Source organism: Panthera leo, chromosome D1, assembly GCF_018350215.1.
Source record: "Panthera leo isolate Ple1 chromosome D1, P.leo_Ple1_pat1.1, whole genome shotgun sequence".
NCBI classification, from domain to species: domain Eukaryota; kingdom Metazoa; phylum Chordata; class Mammalia; order Carnivora; family Felidae; genus Panthera; species Panthera leo.
In genome coordinates, this window is record NC_056688.1 from 26289464 (window position 1) to 26308814 (window position 19351).

General features: G+C 42.6%; 1 protein-coding gene across 1 annotated transcript in view; it reads left to right on the forward strand.

Annotated features, from left to right (window-relative positions):
- The window catches only part of BARX2 (BARX homeobox 2), a 76316-nt gene that overhangs the window by 43889 nt on the left and 13076 nt on the right, over positions 1-19351 (forward strand). The window contains exon 2 of the mRNA XM_042905126.1: positions 17292-17592. Coding sequence (XP_042761060.1) covers positions 17292-17592 — 301 coding nt within the window. The remainder of the gene's footprint in view (positions 1-17291; positions 17593-19351) is intronic.

The window sequence follows — 19351 nt, forward strand, 5'->3', positions numbered from 1 at the left end:
ATTTGCTAAGTGTGTTCTTGCCACACACCAAAAAGCAATTATGTGAGGTGATGGCTGTGTTTATTAGCTTGGTTGTGATAATGATTTCACAATGTGTACATAAATCATGTTGCACACTTTATACATATATAATTTTTATTTCACAATCATGTTTCAGTAAAGCTGGAAAAAAAAAAAAAAGGAAATTGCAAAGGCCCAGAAATTTCCAAAGTAGTATTTACCATGTCCTCTCAGATTATTAAAATCACAGTGGTTTGTAACACTAGGTTGCAGAGTGAGAGAGTTAATGATTGAAAAAAAAAAAAAAAACAGAACACATGAAGGAAGACATGTTTGAGGCCAACCAGTACTCAGCATTTTGGTAGCTGTTGTCTAGGCAGGCAATACGGTGACATGAACAGAACATTTGTCCTTACCTCTAGGGGTGTGGCTTGGTTCAGACCTCGACCTTCTGTATGACTTTGTTTAATTCCATCTGCCTCACACATCAAAGACTAGGTTAGAAAAAGTAATCCCTGTGTTCTGTTATTCAGTGTGTCATTAGCTACAAATCACACGGCCACAAAGTCTTCATTGTACATGGTTAGATTTTATGCAAAGATAGTCTTCTGCCTGTAGTAGTTGCAATCTGGATCACCTGTGGGAAATAGGAGATGAGTTACACAGTTGATCACTCCGCTTCCTTGTGAACTGAGAAGATTTAGTAGTGCTGGAGAGGTTTACCTGCATGCATTAATAGTCTTGTTCTCAGCGTACTTGTTTAATTCAGCTAATACTTGTTCAGTTGGTATCTTGGCAAAGTAGGGAAGTACCACATGGGAGGTAGAGATAGAAGGCAAAGACTTTACAGTCGGGTTGAGAAACCCAGAGACACACTGCCTCTGAGTATCATTAACTGCTGATAAAATGATTGCATCTTGGTACCAAAAAGGGACCTTAAAAACCATCTAACTCCTCCATTTACAAATGAGGACAATTCAGAGAAAGACCTCATTGTGCCCTGAAGACGAAGTAAACTTAATGGCCTTGTTGAGGGTAGAGTTGGATCTTAATAGGCAGGACTTGACTCCGTGCAGGGAAGGGGAAGGCCTTCTTGCCGTACGGCACAACTCTTTGGTCCTGGTTGGCCAGTTGGGTAACCACGGTCCACATAATTCACGTTCACTGTTTTTATTCCTACTATTATCCCTTATTACTGTTATCCTTTACTGCCTACAAGAGCAAGACTCACACATGAGTAAGTATTGATGTTCTGCTGTATAATATTCTGATTACTGTTTGCTCTTAATGACTTGAGTAAGAGAAAGGGAGAGGAACTCATCCATCCTACCCAACAAGATCCTTCTACAAAATACACTGCTTCTCTTTTGTCCTCTCTTTGATAGGGTGCATCTCTCCAAAGTTTGAATCCTTTCTGCCACACAGTTCTGTGTTTCCTGACTTCATTCACTGTATAGCCTTTAAGGATACCCTTTATCAGCAAACAAAGGGATATCAAGGGGAGGAGACTTGACCACAGAAATGGTATGACTGACTGCATGATCCCAAGACATCCTGATGAAAATGCCTGTATTATGCTGATCATTATGGCAAAGGGAAATATTCTGACCCCTGACTATATTTGGGGGGCCTTCCTAGACCCCAGTTGGCTTGAGAGCACTCTGGTTTAGAGACTTGCCTTGTTGTTCCAGCAGGGAACTCTTCCCACTGGCCCTACTCAGTGGAACCAGTTTCCACATTCGAATCTCTTTAGGTATTCTCTGGTAAGGCCCAAATGCCTTTTCATCCTGTGTTTTTTGTTTTTCTTAAAAAAAAATCATTTTTTCTTTTACAATAAGTGTTTGGCGAATTTGCATCCTTTTACCTATTTCTCGTCTCGGATTAGAATCTCAGCTAATCTCAACCTTACATCTCCGTTTAAACGACAGCCTTCTTGGAGCAGGCTGACCGCCTATATTTGGTTAAATCCTCTTGCTGAATGTTCTTTATAGCACCCTGCATTACTTCTTTCTTAAGTGTCTGCCATCTGGCCAGACCATAAGCTGGGCAAGGACCTGGTCTGTCTTGTGTACCGTTTTATCCCCAGTTCTTGGCACAGTGTCTACGCGAGGTATTCCATAATTTGTTAAATTGAATTGAATTTTATTCTCTTTTATCCCACTTTGCTTCTATTCTTTGCAACCAAAGGCAAGCTATGGAGAATATATTTAAGCCAGGATTAGAATGCATAGGGAGAAGGAGGAAATTAACTTGAATTTAGAAAATTACATTTTGGCATAAGATAGGTACTGAGTCTGGCAGGTGATTTTCCTTCTGGGTAATCAGGAGCTTGCCTGTGGACTCGTGGGGCCACTTGCAGAAAAGTAACCTCCTGTGGCTTTTTCTAGAAACTTCACCTGGGGCCCTGGCGTTACACACATTTTCCCAGCTTGCCTGGTGGAGATTCATATACTATGATGGTAGGTCTGTATGTGTCAGAAGGGGAGAAAATTTTAGAACTTAAGGCAATGATTTTTTTAAATAAATATTTATTTATTTTTGAGAGAGAGAGGGAGAAAGAGGTAGAGAATCCCAAGCAGGCTCTATGCTGTCAGGGCAGAGCCTGATGCAGGGCTCAAACTCATAAATAGTGAGATCATGACCTGAGCTGAAATCAGGAGTCGGACGCTTAACCAGCTGAGCCACCCAGGCGCCCCAGGTCAAACGATTTCCTAGTGAGTAGACTCACTGAAAGTTAGTCATTCTTACAATTCTCTTTGGCTGTTTTCATGGAACCTATGCACTTCTATTGTGCTGCTTGTTTCTTAGGCAAGTTTGTCTTGTTTATTACTTCTTTTTCCTTTTCCATCCCCATTGATAAAGACACACCTCAGGGCTCTGTCCTTGATCCTCTGTTGTTCTTAAGTGTTACTTTTTGGGAGATGGATTTGACTTTCCATCCTTCAATTCTGGTTCTCTGTACAGTCTCCATACCCACCTCCAGGCGCTTCTGGGAGTACAGTTTGCGGCTAACACTGCCTATTAGGTATCATCACTTGGGTGTCTGATCGTCAGCACAAACTAAATAAGCCTCTGTAAGCCTTATCTTTCCTACCAGGACATTCTCCCACAGCAGAAGTGCCACAGTTTCCGCAGGGGCCACTAGAGTCTGAGTCTTCCTGTGCCTTCTGTGTGTCCGCACCTGTCTCCCACCCTAGGCTAGTAGTTTTCCAGATCTTATTGGTTTTTCCTTGATGGTGCCTCTGGAATCCATTCCTTCCTTTCTCCCCACAACCCAGCCCTTCCTCTTTCCCAAATCAGCCCTGTACGCTGTAGAACACAGCCATCTGTCCTGAATTCCTAGGGTTTTTATCCCACCCAGCATTTGCTGCATGCTTTTGTTTTCTTGTCTCCTTTTCATTTTAGTGGCTCATTTTCCCAATGAGATAATTGGCTTCTTGAGGGCAGAGGTGAGGAATCGTTTCCCTTCCTGTCTCTAGCAGTTAGTGTAGAGCTGCATAGCTGTTTGGTCAAGTTCACTGATGATAGTGACAGTGAACAAGAGGGATCTTCCTGGTTGGCTTTGTGTAGACCGCGTCCATGGGGTGCCAGGACCTTAGGTAGAAATTGCAAAGCACAAGGTATGAAGCAAAGGGTTGGATTAGATTAGCACAAGGGAGCAGTGTTGGGACTTCTCATCAATAGAAGTATCTCCAAAAATACAGAACGTTAGTGCCTTTTGAGTGTTTGGAAAAATCAGTGCCTTTTTTGGTATGGTCTTCACTGTTTAAAAATATTTCTTTTCCTGCTCATTATCTAATGTTAACCTTCAGCAAGCCTGTGGAGAAGTATCATTGCCATTTTATGGAAGAGAAAACAGAAGCTTGGGAATTCGGTTTGACCGAGACCATTAGAGCCCAAGGGTGTCAGGAGCACATCTCCAGCCCTGATTGTCTGATTCCAGGTGAAATCAGTTCAAGTAAGGCATGCAGTTAAACACTAGGAAGATGCACTTGTGATCATGTCCTAAAGAAGTTTGCAATCTAGTGAGAAATAGATGGGTAAACAAATTAATTCTTACTCCAAGGTTTGAATTAAGTAAGGGTGAATAAGGACACAAACAAAATGCTGTGGGCGCATGAAGGTAGGAGTGATTAATTCAGTCTTTGTACTAAACAACAGCTGCTCTGGGAAGCTTTCCGTCAGTGAGTGATTATGAGGTATGGATGAAAGCAGGTGTGGGTGTATGTAGAAAACAGAATGGCCAGGGGGAGAAAGACAATGCCGTCTCCAGTGTGTTCCTTGGCAGAAGGCAACGGGGGGTGGGGGAGGCTAGAGGGTGGATGGTGACCACATTTGGGTAGTCTGACATTCTAGGCAGGAGGGGAAGGTCCCTAAACCTATCGGCCCCAACCGGCTTTGTTGATTTCACTGAGCTCTCAGAGTGGCCCAGTGTTTTTGTGGGCGGCTGCAATTTTGATGACACTGCAGGTTGGCTGTGATAAGACTGAGCCTGTCTCTTTGCAAAATCAAGAATCCGAAAAGATGGAATGATGCAATCAGCCTGCCGGGGTTGCTGTGATGGCCTCTGCTTGTTTTCCCAATTTCCTACATTTCTCTAAAGCCCCCCAAATGTTTTCTCCCTGCTTCCTGTATTTTCCAACCTTTGCAAACCTCCTTCTTAAGTTTTTATTTAGATGCTTATTCCAGAGTCTACAGCATGGCAGTCTCATGTACATTTTGGAATAAATTTATCCTATATGTTTCTTTCTTTTTTTAATGTTTATTTATTTTTGAGAGAGAGAGCGAGAGACCGAGAGTGAGAGCTTGAGCAGGGGAGGAGCACAGAGAGAGGGAGACACAGAATCCGAAGCAGGTTCCAGGCTCTGAGCTGTCAGCACAGAGCCCGACACGGGGCTCGAACTCAAAAGTGGTGAGATTACGACCTGAGCCCGAGTTGGATGCTTAATTGACTGAGCCACCCAGGCACCCCTTGTCCCATATGTTTCTAACTCATTTATACTTAACCTATCAAAGCACTCTCCCCGCCACCTTTTTTTTAATGAAGTAGTTCATGGCTAAGACATATTTGTCAGCCTTTGAGTTGGCCTCTTAAAAAAACATTTTCTCTTTTCTTTAGTTGTACAAAACCATAACCTGTAAAGGGGTGCATCCGTTTCACATTAGCTCTTGCTGGCCAGAAACGTGGTGGGTCACAAAGTGAAAAGGCCTCTCAGAGCATCTTTATATTTGCTTTCATCCCTCTCCCCCTTTCCCATGCTTACAGATTATCCATCTAGACACACAGCGACTGAATTTTCATGTCTGGTTACCACTTCCCCTCAGCCCAGCCTTTCTTTAGCCCTCTTTCAGCATAAGAGAAGCCAAATTCATTTTCACCACCCATATCTGCTTTCTCTGCAGATGTTAGAGATTGACTATGGCCCATCTTGGGTCTCCCATCTCTGACCCCAACCTTCTTAACCTTGGGAAGAGTTGTGCGTTAGGTCCCTTAAGCGTTCTGTGAATTTTTTTTATACACGTCTGCAAAGCCCGAGTAATGATTTCTGGAGTCTTGATAGTGTTTAGGGGATGTCCAGCCAGGTCAGCCCTCCCACCGATTTCTTTTGCTCCCTTGCTGCTGTCTGTCTCTCTACATAGCTGTAAGGGCAGTTGAAGACCTCCATTTGGCAGATTCTGGAGTTGCGGTCTTGCTTTGCATGTGAAACCATAGATGACGAGAAGACCCACTTCCGCAGTTCACAGGGAAGTCTGCTTTCTTGGTAAGAACATTTATCTGCTTTCATTTGGCTGACTCACAGAGCATCAGGCAACTCCAGGGAAGGTAGGAAAGGAAAAGGAGGGAACAGCAATTAAATGCCCACTGGGCACTTCACATATGGTAATGTGTTTAAACCTCACAGTAATCTACATGGGTGAACTATTATTAGCCCTGCTTCATGGAAGGGGAAATTGAAACTAAGAAAGGGTTGGTAACCTGTTCAAGATCACTCCACAAGTCAATGGTAGAGACCCTAGTCTTTCCACTACCCCAGGTTACCTGCCAATTGGTAGAAATGTGAGCCTATGGGAATAGTTTGATGTGGGTGATTTTATGACTTTTCCCAGGAAGCTCAGCTAGAGCTACCCAGTTGTCCCATTGAGTCTGTCAGGTTATCTGAGTATTTTTGCACCCTGTCTTTGTGTGTGTTGCTTTCGACCCTCGGAAGCTTTCAGCGGATATATAGGTCACACATTCCTGGAACATAAATCAGTCAAGCAGGCAGCTTAGAGATTCTTATCCACTCAGACCTTTGGCCCTCGCCTGTGTCAACCGGAAGCGTGGGTGTGGAAAGTCAATTTGGGGACTGGTATGTTGGAAGCATGGAAGAGAGAAGCCCACAGGAGATGAGTAGGAACAAAAACTGTTCTTTGGAGATTCTGCTATCAAGTTCAAGTACAGCTGTAGTTGGAGGGGACGGGCTTCTGCCATGAAAGGGGATTTCCTTTGAGGAGATGTGCCTGGAGTCAGCAGCCTGGCCCAAATGTGTTCACATGCATGAGTTTACAGTTTTCAGAATCAGCACAACAGAAAATGTTCTGTTTAGCCTGCTGAATGTTCTGTATCATCCCCCAAATCCTGGGATGTCCCATGTCCTACCCACCACTAATGCACTCAGATTTTCTAATCCAAAAACAGATTCTAAAAGTGGTCAACCCTTTGGCAGGGAATGACTTCTAGGTATACTGTACACACAGTTATGTGATATCCATCCTCCCGCAAAACATTGGTTAGGGGGATTGTTGGAAGGAAAACAACTATTAGAAAATGCATTCGTTGTGGTCATGTTTACACCCCTTTTGTCAACTAAAAATGTGTTTGTTTAAACAGTGTCTTTGCTTTATTAGTCATTACTCTCTCGGTAGCAGATAACGTGCTTGAATTTCACAAGTGTATGTAAATGGTCCAGCATAGCAAGGCAGCTGTCTTCAGTCAACATTTTCACATAGTGATAATTCTCAGGGAAAGGGAAAGACATACTTAATACATAGCATTCTACATCATCTGACTTCTCAGTAATCGCAGTGCCCCCTAATGTGTGTTAATTTTAAATGTTTCCTTGCTATTTTTAAAACCTAAATCTGATTTTTAGCCAAAATGTAAAAATAGGGCCGATGATCCCACAGTAGTTTTGTGGGAATATGAAATGGGAGTTGCAAGTGCTTTGTGAAATTAAAGCTTGGGGCCAGTGGTGTTTTGTTGGAAATCGGGTCATATATTAAAACACGAAGAGACAGCAAACAGCTGTGGCTCGAGTACGTTGTGTCTCACTTTTCTGCTCCCTGTTGGTTTGCCTTTCAGGAGACTCCATGCTCTGGCGCACACACATTACCCACCCTGACTTCCGTTGCATCTGAGTTTGTGCTTCCCAAGTACCAAAAACTCAGCACAGTGCCTCACTGCAATTATATTATTTACAAGGGTGGTCCTGCTGAAACCCCCAAACATTTATCATCATCACAGTGGCCTTGTCTGTGAACCTCCAACAACATAAGGTGCTCTCAGCCAGTGAATAGAGTGCAGCTTTCTTGCTGAACTTGCATTAGAACCTCGGGTCAGGATTCCTGCAGCTATAGGCTTTGGTGAAGGATGTTGCCTTAGGTCACTGTCTTTCACTGGAAGTTTTTTATTTTTTTTTTATTTTTTAGGTAAGCTCTGTGCCCAACATGGGGCTTGAACTCATGACCCCAAGGATCAACAGTTACACACTCTACTGACCGAGCCAGCCAGGCGCCCCTGTTTGTTTTGTGTTTAACGAAGGTGTTTTTGTTGTTGGATTTAAGTCTTTTGGAACCAAATTACATCAATTCCCAATTAGTGTCAGGTGTACAGCATAGTGATGTGACAAGTTCATACATTGAACGTGCTCACCGCAAGTATAGCTGCCATATGTCCCCATACACGCTATTATAGTACCATTGAGCATATTCCTTATGTTGTGCATTTTATTCCTGTGACCTATTCATTCCCTAACTGAAAGCCTTTATCTCCCACTCCCCTTCACCCATTTTGTCTATCCCCCACCCCTCTCCCCTCTGGCCATCATCAGTTTGTTCTCTGCATTTATAGGTCTGATTCTGCTTTTTGTTTATTTTTTTTAGATTTTACTCATGAGTGAAATCACATGGTATGTGTTTTCCTCAGTCTGATTTATTTCACTTAGCATAATCCCCTCTCCATCCACCCATGTTGTCTCAAATGACACGATCTCATCCTTTTTGTGGCTGCATAATATTCCATTATGTATATAATATGAACACACGCACCCACACACACCAGATCTTCCTTATCCATTCATCTATTGATGAACATCTAGGTTGTTTCCATATCTCGGCTAGTATAAATACTGCTACAGTAAACATAGGGATGAGTATATCTTTTTGAGTTGATGTTTTTATTCTCTTTGGGTAAATGCCCAATAGTAGAATTACTAGATCATATGTATTTCTATTTTTAATTTTTTGAGGAACCTCCATACTATTTTCCACAGTGACTGTGCCAATTTACATTCCCATCAACAATGTATGAGCATTCCTCTAAAAGCCATTTTTAAGTGTTTATTTATTTTGAGAGACCAGAGAGCACGAGTCGGGGAGAGGGGCTGAGGGAGAGAGAGAACATCTTAAACAGGCTCTGGGCTTAGTACAGAGCCTGATGTGGGGCTTGACCTTATGACTGCAGGGTCACAACCTGAGCCGATATCAACAGATGGATGCTTAACTGACTGAGCCACGCAGGTGCCCCTAAAAAGCCATCAACCTGCCAGAGGATAGGGTCACCCAAATAACAGTTTTTCCCTAAATTAATCTATAAGGTTAGTGTAATTTGAACCAAATTTTTAGTGGGATGCTAAAATTCAATGGGAAAAAGAAAATTTTGTTAAAAGAATAAAGACTTGTTCTGCCAGATAACAAAACTCTCTTAAAAAACTATAATAATTAAAGTGGAGTGGTTGGCTCATAGATTAGTTCCATAGATCGGAAGAGTCCAGAAACAGACACATGTACATAATACAACCTGTTTTTAGGACCACATATGGCCCAGTGTATGTACAGAATTACATTCAAAGACAATGAAAATCTGACCACAGAAGCGTTGAACATGAAGATCTTTAGTTTTTCTAACAGGTATATTCATGGATTATACACAGTGTATACCCTGTTTTTCAGAAATCTTCTCTAAATAGCCTTTGCTCTCTCCAAAGTTGCAGACTCATGGCAGCCTCTAGAAATTTACCTGTCTCTCTGATTTCCTGCCCCTCCGCCCCACCACCTCCCCCATACCCACTGCCTTCATGTAATACTACCACAGTTGTGTTCTCTGTTTGTGACCACCTCCCCAGAGGGCAGCCCTTGGGAAGGGTAGTGCTGCTTTTCTGGACAGCAGGAGATTCTCAGAATTCTGGTGACCAAAATTCCCAATTTCATTTCTTTGGGAACTTAGTGTGTCTTAAAGCTGGCATTTTAAGTCACTGGGCTGGTCAGTGTATGGCATTGACATTGTTGGCTACCCATTTCGAAAAAAATTAAGTGATATATTTATATTTCACAAAATAAGCACTTTGTAACTACGTGTCTTAGTAGATGAGCCTAGGTATTACTAGATTTGGAGCATCTATCTGTATGTTTGTGCTATATACATAGGAATAGTTATGGAAGTTTCTCTCTAAGGTTTAGGTTTCATAGTAATGAGAGGAAACTTTTACTTTAATATATTTCTGATTTGTTTTAAATTTCTTTTGTAACAGATTGTGTTACTTTTATAATAAAAATGAAATAGCATTTTCATTTGCTTTGGGTAAATACCTAGTAGTGGAATTATTGCATAATAGGGTAGTTCTATTTTTAAATTTTTGAGGAGCCTCCGTGCTGTTTTCTACAGTGGCTGCACCAGTTTACATTTCCATCAACAGTGCATGGGGGCTTCTTTTTCTCCACATCCTTGCCAACATTTTTTATTTCTTGCCTTTTTGATTCTAGCATTTCCCTGCTGAAAGAAGATGTGTTCACACACACACACACACACACACACACACACACACACTGGAGTATTACTCAGCTTTAATGGCAAGATGAGATCTTACCATTTGAGACAACATGGATGGACCTAGAGTGTATTATGCTAAGTGAAATAAGTCAGAAAGAGAAAGACAAATACCATGTAATTTCACTTGTAGGTTGAATCTAAAAAAAAAAAAAAAAAAAACTAAACAAATGAAGAAACAAACAAAAAGTAAAATCAGACCTGTAAGTATGGAGAACAAACCTTTGGTTGACAGAGGGGAGGGGTGTGGGGGGATGGGCAAAATGGGTGAATGGGAGTGGGAGATACAGGCTTCCAGTTACAGAATAAATAAGTCATGGGAATAAAAGGCACAGTAGAAGGAATGTAGTCAGTGGAATTGTAGTATGTGTGGTGACAGATAATAGCTACACTTGTGATGAGCACAGCACAATGTATAAACTTGTCCAATCACTATGTCGTACACCTGAAACTAATGTAACATTGTGTGTCAACTATACTGAAATAAAAAAAAAAAATTTTAACCCTAAAAAAACAAAACAGTACCTAAAATATTTATTGACTGTTTTGGGGGCTTTAAATTTTATTTTTAATTTATATTCAGCAAAAATTCACTATTTTAGTGTATGGTTATGAGTTTTGACAAATGCGGCAATCAAGATACAAAACAGTCCCATCACCAGAAGTAAAGTGTAGTGTAAGGTACAGAGTGGTCCAAGCACTGTGTTGTATACCTGAAACAACTGTATGTCAACTACACTTCAGTAATAATAATAATAATAATAAACCCAGCCCTGTCACTTCATCCCTTGACCCCCAATTATTTTGTGTTACCCCTTTGTAGTCAAATTCTTCCCTCACCCTTAATCTCTGAAAACCAGCGATTTCTAGATGTCTTCTCCATCTCTAGTTTTGCATTCTCCAGAATGTCATGTAAAGCAAATTCCACAGCTTTTGAGTCTGGCTTCTTTCACTTAGGATAATGCATTTGAGATTCATCCACGGTGCTGCCTGTATCAAATAATTTGTTGTTCACTTTTTATTCCTGAATAGTATTCCATTATTCCACTTTATGTATGTATCACAGTTTGTTTATCCATTCCAGTTGAGGGATATTTGGATTATTTCCAATTTTTGGTAAGTAATTACTAATAATGCCACTATAAACGTTTGCATACAGGTTTTTATATTTTCACTTGGGTCAGTACCTAAAAGAGGTGGGATTACTGGGTTATATGGTAACTATAAGTTTAACTGTATAAGAAGATGCCAAAACGCTTTTCAAAGATGCTGTACCATTCTGCATCTCAGCAGCAATGTATGAGAGAGAGTTCCAGTTGCTCCACATCCTTGTCAGCACTTGATATTGTCAGTTTATAAAAATATTTAGACCATCCTAACAGATATGTAGTAGTATCTTATTGTTTTAATATGCATTTCCTTAATGACTAATCATGCTAAGCATCTTTTCATGTACTTAACATACTGTCTGTGTATCCACTTTGGTGAAGGGTCCAAAACCTTTGTTCATTTTTTTTATTGTGTGATTTTTTTTAAGTTGTTGAACTTTGAGAGTTTTTTTAAATATATATTCTGGATACACCCTGTCAGGTGATTTGCAAGTATTTTTCTCCCAGTCTATAGCTTATATTTCCATTTTCTTAATATTATCTTTTGCCAAATAAAAGTTGTTAATTTTGATGGAAACCAATTTTTTGCCTTTTTCTTTAATGTGTCATGCTTTGGGTGCCATAGCTAAGAATTCCCTTGCCCAACCCAAAGTCACAAAGATTTTTCTCCTATGTTTTCCTTTAAAAGTTTTATAAGATAGTGTTAACTTTTGGATCTATAATCCATTTTCAGTTGACTTTTTAAATAAGGTATGAGTTCTAGGTTAACATTTTTTTTGGCATATAAATATCTAATTGTCCCAGGACCACTTGTTAAAGACTATCACTTCTCCACACTAAATAGTTTTTATTTTAAAGGAAAGAATATGATTCTATCTAGCATGAGAACTCAAACATCTTCTATCATGAAGAGAGAAAATTCCATAGACCCTTTGGCTCAGAGGTGGCTAAGAGAGAGTCCCCTTTGCTCAGAATACCACAATATTTGCTTTACTATCAGTGTCATAAAACCAGAAATACTTTATACTCTATTGCTGGAGTTTCTAGTTGGTTATTGTTTGCCTAGCTCTTGAGAAGTTTTAATGATTTATGGGTATGAGCACCAGTACATGAAAATTCTTTTTTTTGACAAATTGAACATATATTAAAACTTTCCAATGAGAACAAAACTGAAAGTTTTGTTTTTAAATTACAGAAGTAATACATGCTTATAGTAGAATGTAAATACAGTTGACCCTTGAATAGTACAGGTTTGAACCGCATGGGTACACTTCTATGCAGATTTTTTTCAACAAATGCAGTACAGTATGGTAAATGTATCTTCTTTTTCTTATTATTTTATTAACGTGTTTCCCTAGTTTACTTTATTATAAGCATGGGTGTGTGTGTGTGTGTGTGTGTGTGTGTGTGTGTGTGTATAATGTAATGTACAAGATATGTATTAATCAGCTGTTTATCAGTAAGGCTTCTGATCAACGGTAGGCTATTACATTTGGGGGGAGTCATAATATTGTACACAGATTTTCAACTATGGGGTCAGTGGTTTCCCATTTCTGTTTCCTTTCCTTGCTCCTTTGGCAGGCTTCTCATCCTTTTTATGACCTCAGATGTTGGCATACCCCAGGGCTCAATCCTTGGGTCTCTTTACTTCTTTATTCCACTCACTCTCTCGGTGATGGCATTTAATCCTGTGGTTCTAAGTGCCGCATATATTGCCATGAGTCAGGGTTGTATCTCCAACCTAACCTCTTCTCTGAACTCGCGACTGGTGTATGTAGTTGCCTTTTCAGCACATCTACCATGTATAATGGCATCTTGTCTGAAACTGAAATCTTCGTTTCCCCACCTAATTCTACTCCTCACCCAGTCTTTCCTTTCTTAGTAAATGGCACCATTGTTCCTCTGGGTGCTAAGGCCAGATACCCAGATGTGTCATGGCAACTCTCTGTAGCTCAGACATGACATCCGCCCTTCCACAGGCTCTTTCGCCCCTAACTGTAAGGCACACGCAGAATTGACCACCTCTCACAACCACAGTTGCTACCTCTCTGGCCCATGCCACTGTGGTCTCTAGTCTGGAATGTGGCCTGGCCTCCTGGCTTACTCCTTTGCTTCCCCTCCGCCCCTACATTCAGTCCCCGACATGGCAGCCATAGGGATCTTCAGGACACAGATCACATCATGTCCTTCTCCAGCTCAGATCTCACCAATATTTTTATCTCATTCTGAAGAAAATCCTAACTGTTTGGCCTGGGCTTGAAGACCTTATGTGATCTGACTGCAGCATATTTCTCCAAATTTTTATCTCCTGTGACTCCCCCCCCCCCCCCCCCCCCCACACACACTTTACTCACTCTGCCTTTTTTGCTTGACTTTGAACACAGACCATTCCCACTTTAGGGCTTTGCTCAAGCTGGTTCTGTGCCCAGGTGCTCTTCTCAAGGTTCTCCTCTCCCCTGAGTCACCTGTCTACCAAAACTGTCACCTCTTCCTTGCCTTGCCTCCCCTCTCGGAAGTACCTGCCTCCTCCTCACCTGCCCCATCTTCATAATGTGCTGTGTTTTTCTTCACAGAATTTATCACTACTTAGCATTATATGTATGCATATCTGTATGTATGTATATATATAGTGGATATATATATTTTTTTAATTAAAAAAATTTTTTTACTTATTTAATTTGAGAGAGACAGAGAGAGCAGGGGAGGGGCAGAGACAAAGGGAGAGGATCCCAAGCAGGCTTTGCACCATCAGCACAGAGCCCGATGTGGGGCTCGAACCCATGAACTGTGAGATCATGACCTGAGCTGAAACCAAGAGACTAATGCCACCCAGGTGTTCCTTTAGCATTATATATTTGTTTTCTGTCTACCTCCCTGACTGAAATGTAAGCTTCCTAAAGGTGGGACTTTATGTCCCCAACCTCTAGAACAGAGTACAGCCCATAGCAGTTGCTCAGTAACCATTTATGGCAGGATTGAATCCAGGGTTAGATTAATACGTAGAGACCACTGTGCACTATGTTCTACTCCCACTCCTTCTGTAGAGGTAATTACTGTTAATAACTTGACGACTAACTTCCTAGGCTTAAAAAAAATGCATTTATAAATACAGATACCCATCTGGATTTTTTAATAGAATGCAGATTGTTCCATACCTTTATTTTCTCTCAATAATATATTTTACAATTTTTTCACTTTACTTTATCCATCTTTCCATGTAACCTATCAATCAATGTATCTATCTGTCTATTTGTTTATATAGCTCTGTTTAGTGGTTACATCGTAGTCCATACTGTAGATGTACCACTAATCATTTTCCTGTTGATACATGAGTTGTTTCCCTTTTTCACTCTTATAAACAAGGCTGCAGTGAATATGCTTGTACGTAAATCTTTGTGCATATGGGCAAATTGGCCTCATTATAGAATTGCCTGGTCAGTAACTTGATAGGCACTGCTTAGTTTGTCCTTTTATTAAAAAATTTTTTTAGAGAGAGAGAGAGCAGGGGAGAGGGAAAGAAGGAGAGAGGGAGAGAATCTTAGGCAGGTTCCATGCCCATTGTGGAGCCCGACATAGGACTCGATTCTATAACCCTGGGATCATGACCTGAGCCGAAATCAAGAGTCAGACACTTAACCAACTGAGCCACCCAGGCACCCCAGTTTGGCCTTCTAAAAGACTATACTGGTATATCACCAACAATATATGGGTGCCCATTTCCCCATATCCTTGCCAACACTAGATATTACCACACTTCCAAAATATTTTTTAATGTTAGGCAAAAAAGTTTAACTCTCTTCACAAGAGAAAGCGGAAACTCAGGTGATAAAAGCATTACTGACAGGTAGGTAACTAGGCAGTTGCCATGCTGGTAAGCTCCAGAGTGTCTAGAGTATAAGTTAGCCTGTTTAATAAAGCCTGTTCCTTTTAAAAGAAATGTCCGAATTAAAGGAATAAAGTGATTTGAGATGAGAAATACCTCATGCCAGTAAAGAAGCTTTCAGATAATTTTTTTTTTCAAGAAGTGACATTTCGTAATGTATACTGGGAGATCCAAAACCAGAGGCCCAGGTGTCCTTATTTTCTTGCTATAATTCATTCCCAGATTTTTTTTTTTTTTTTCCTCAAAAAGAATCCACAACACAAAACCTCAAGTGTTAGCATTGGCTGGAGAGTTCATGGAAGTCATAGCCGTTGGTGATTTATTATTTAACAACTTTGTGGTTTGTACTGGGCCTTTCTAGAAGAACAAGAGAAGTTATCTGCTTTAATAACTGTGACTGGAGTCCAAAACAGAAGCATGGGAATGAATAAGAAGAGAAAAGCCAACCCAGAGGAGGGAGACAGAACACAAGCAGCCCCTGAATGTCTCTTTGACATTGGTTCGTTTTAACCCAGAACTAGTGTGAATGTTGGCTGGCTCACATGCCTGCCTTTGCCTTCGTAATGAGTTGTCAGGGCTGGGCCGAGTCCCCAAGGGCAGTCCCTGTGTCTCCTCTGTATTCATCAGATATCAAAATGGGCTTGGGATGAGAAGTATTTTACTGGCATCAGTAAGTTAGAATTTGAAGAATTCTTTGAAATTATCTTTTACTCACTATGTGGATGGCAAGACTGAGGCCCGGAAAGATAAAATGACATATAGGTAATGATCATGACGTTTGAAACATAATCCTATTGAATAATGAAAAGGAAGAGCTCTTTTACTTGAACTTTAAAGACGTAAGATTCTTGGACAGAAAAGTACTTCTGCCTTGAAATTCCTAAGGCAGGAGTGGCACATGGCTAGCATATATACCACCTTACGCCCCCGCAGATGCCCACGGCATTTCGGCAGACGTCATCACTCAACGTCAGCTCTCTTTTCTCAGCCAAGCTCTGACCCAGCCTGGCAGTCGTCCTCAGCACAGTGCTGTAGGCAGCCGGCCGTAATGGATCCAAGTTTCCATGTGAATTAAAATCTTTCTGTTTTCCCCCTTCCCTAAATGATGTATGCATGTGGTTCATGATGTGATAAGAGTGGACTTCAAGCCAGAAGAACTTGGTTTGACTCCTGGGCCTTCTTGCTCAAAGCTCTAATCTCTGTGATGTTAGGCACGTCACTTAGCCTTTCACTCAGCCTTGTCTCTGAAATGAAGAAGTTGAATGAAATACTCGTTTTCTTTTTAAAGTTTATTTGTTTATTTTGAGAGAGACAGTGGGGGAGGGGCAGAGAGAGAGAGGAGAGAGAGAATCCCAAACAGGCTCTGCAGTGGCAACACACAGAGCCCTAAGCGGGGCTCAGATCCACGAAACTGTGAGATCATGACCTGAGCCGAAAACCAAGAGTTGACGTTGAGCCGACTAAGCCACCCAGGAGCCCCTGGATGAAATAATCTTTAAGCATCCTTCCAGCTCTGAAAAATGTTATGATTCAAGGTCTAAAGACCTCTCAGGAGGAATGCACAGTTTGAACTATGTATTTTTACAAAGACCAGAGGTGATTCTCAGGCAGTTTGTATATTACAAACCTATTTGTATTCTCAAGTGTGTGTTTCTAGCTTTTTCTGACAACTGCTTTTCATCTGCTCAGATTATTGACCCATAGTTCTGAAACCAGAATTTAGAGGTTTAAAAAAGATGGTGGGTGCTCCTGGGTGGCTTAGTCAGTTACGTATCTGACTCTAGATTTGGGCTCAGGTCACGATCTCACAGTTCATGGGATCAAGTCCTGTGTCGGGCACTGTGCTGACAGTGCAGAGCCTGCTTGGGGTTCTCTCCTTCTCTCTCTTCCTCTCTGTCCCTCTCCTCCCCCTTAAAATAAATAAATAAACTTTAAAAAGAAAAAAGAGAGAGGGGAAACGTCCACTTAACACCAGAGGAATTGCAGGACCCTCTTCCTGGCCGTGGGGACCTCTCATACCTCAGGCCGAGCACAGCTCACCCGCCCACCCAGCAGTTCTAGGTCATGAGTTGCTGCTGCTTCCCCTTCTTCCATTATACCTCCTCCTGATCCAGAGGCCCCACCAGTCAGGTCTCTGCAAGCGGTCCTCCGGGGGCCTCTGGCTTCCTTCCCCCGCTGGCTCCTCTTGTGACCTGCTTCCCTGTTTGTCTTCCAGGCCCTGCTTCCCTCCGGGCATACCCTCTCCTCTCAGTGATCACCCGACAGCCCGCGGTCATCTCCCACCTGGTCCCTGCCACCCCGGGAGCTGCCCAGGCATTGTCCTGCCACCCGGCCTCTGAGGCCACCTCTGCTGAGGTCCCGGGGGGCGAGGCTCTAGGCAGCAGCGAGTCAGAGACGGAGCAGCCCACGCCCCGGCAGAAGAAGCCCCGTCGGAGTCGCACTATCTTCACTGAGCTGCAGCTCATGGGCCTGGAGAAGAAATTCCAGAAGCAGAAGTACTTGTCCACCCCAGACAGGTGAGAAACCAGGGAGAGGACTGTCCACAGGGAAGGCCCTTGGGCAGGGAAGAAGACCCCTTTGGCTGTGTGTGTGGGATGGATGGCCACAAAGACTGTTTTAGAGAGGTTCCACACCACAGCAGGAGTCTCGTCCTTGGCTTCTGTAGTTCCTGCTCGTTCAACAGAACCCAGCCCACGTGCACTCCTCACACTTAAGCCCCGGAAGCCTGCGTGTTGCTGAATTTATGCTCCTTGCTGTATTTAGCTTAACTGCTCAAGTATAATAAGCAAGGTCATGTTTAGGAAATGGTTGCCCAGGTTCTGAGCTGGAAAACGGTTTGGTTTTGAAAAGCCACTTTGCACACAGGCTCAGGTGCAGTGGGGCTAGATGTGGGATTGGGACCCGGGACCTTCTGGGGCTTCTCCCTACCCCGTGACTCCCAGCTGGCTCAGTGTGCTGGCCTGGCTCTTGCATGGAAAGGCCTGGATTAATTCAGTTGAGGAGCTGTTAGATGTCCTGATACATGTGAGAGATACTAAGTCAGAACCACGTGGCTGAGAGGAGGAGGACTTGGATGGGAGGCCCTTCTTTAAACCCTTTTGAGATCCAGATCATTGAGCTATGACCCCTGCTTTACTCAGATTCTCACCTTATTTCTTTAATTTAGTATCTAAACTGCAGACTGTGCAAGAATGTATGTCTTGTTTCTTCAAACTCACTCTGGAGATGTGGAAGTGGCTGAGCTAATGAGCGATCTATTTTGGGGGAGGATTTTCCAGGTCCTTTCTGCTCACTTCCTGGTCCGTGCTAGGTTTGGCCCTTAGTCCTAGCAAAGAGAAAGGGAAGGAAACCCCAATGCATCTCTTAAGCTATTAGTAGCTGTTTGATACAAATTTAAGTGAGAGAGGAGTCTATAAACCACTAACCAAAGGGCACACATCAGGGGTTTGCCGTATGCCGGGCACTGTGGCAGGGGTTATGAGTCTAGAAAGTCCGGATCAAGGGGAAGGAAATGACAAATGACTACAACACAGTGCGTGGGTACTGGTGCCGGTGTGTTACCAAGGGCTGGAGGAGCACAGAGATATTGCTGAGTGTGTCGGGTGGGGATCGGGAAGGTTTCTCAGAGGAGGCAGCATTTACGAAGAGCTTTGATTCCAGAGGGAATGGCACTCAGAGGCAGAGAGGCACGTCTCCCTGCTGAGGGAAATGCAAGTGGTAGGGACATCTCCAGATGAAGGTGCATGTGTGGGCGTGGCCAGAGATGAGGCCGTGGGGATGGGAAGGCTCGTGGGCCTGGCCCAAGAATGCACACTTTGTCTAGGCTGTCCATCAGCAGCCACCAAGCACTGCAAATGACATGGCCAGGTTGACATTTTAGACTCCTCACTTTGGTGGCACCGTAAGTGACTGATTTGAGAGGGAAGCAATGGAGCAGGAGAATGGGAGGGAGTCCAGGGATAGTCACTGAACACCTGAGTTAAGGTGGTGACAGTGGGAACACAGAGGGGAGAAGAGATTGGAGAACAGTTTTGAAGGTGGAATGGACAGAACTGACACTGGCGTGAAGAAGAGAGGAGAGAGAGTGGGAATTCTGCGCTTCCAGGATCGGGCCACCGTAACTGCAGGTGTGCAAGGCAGAGGACAGACTGGGTTTGGTGGGGAAAGAGTGAGTTCTGTTTGAACTTGAGCATCTGAGGAGCCTTTGGGTGGACAGTGGAGACGTGGCTGTGAACTGGGGATTAACAGAAGGGATCTCTAGGCATCAGCAGCAAT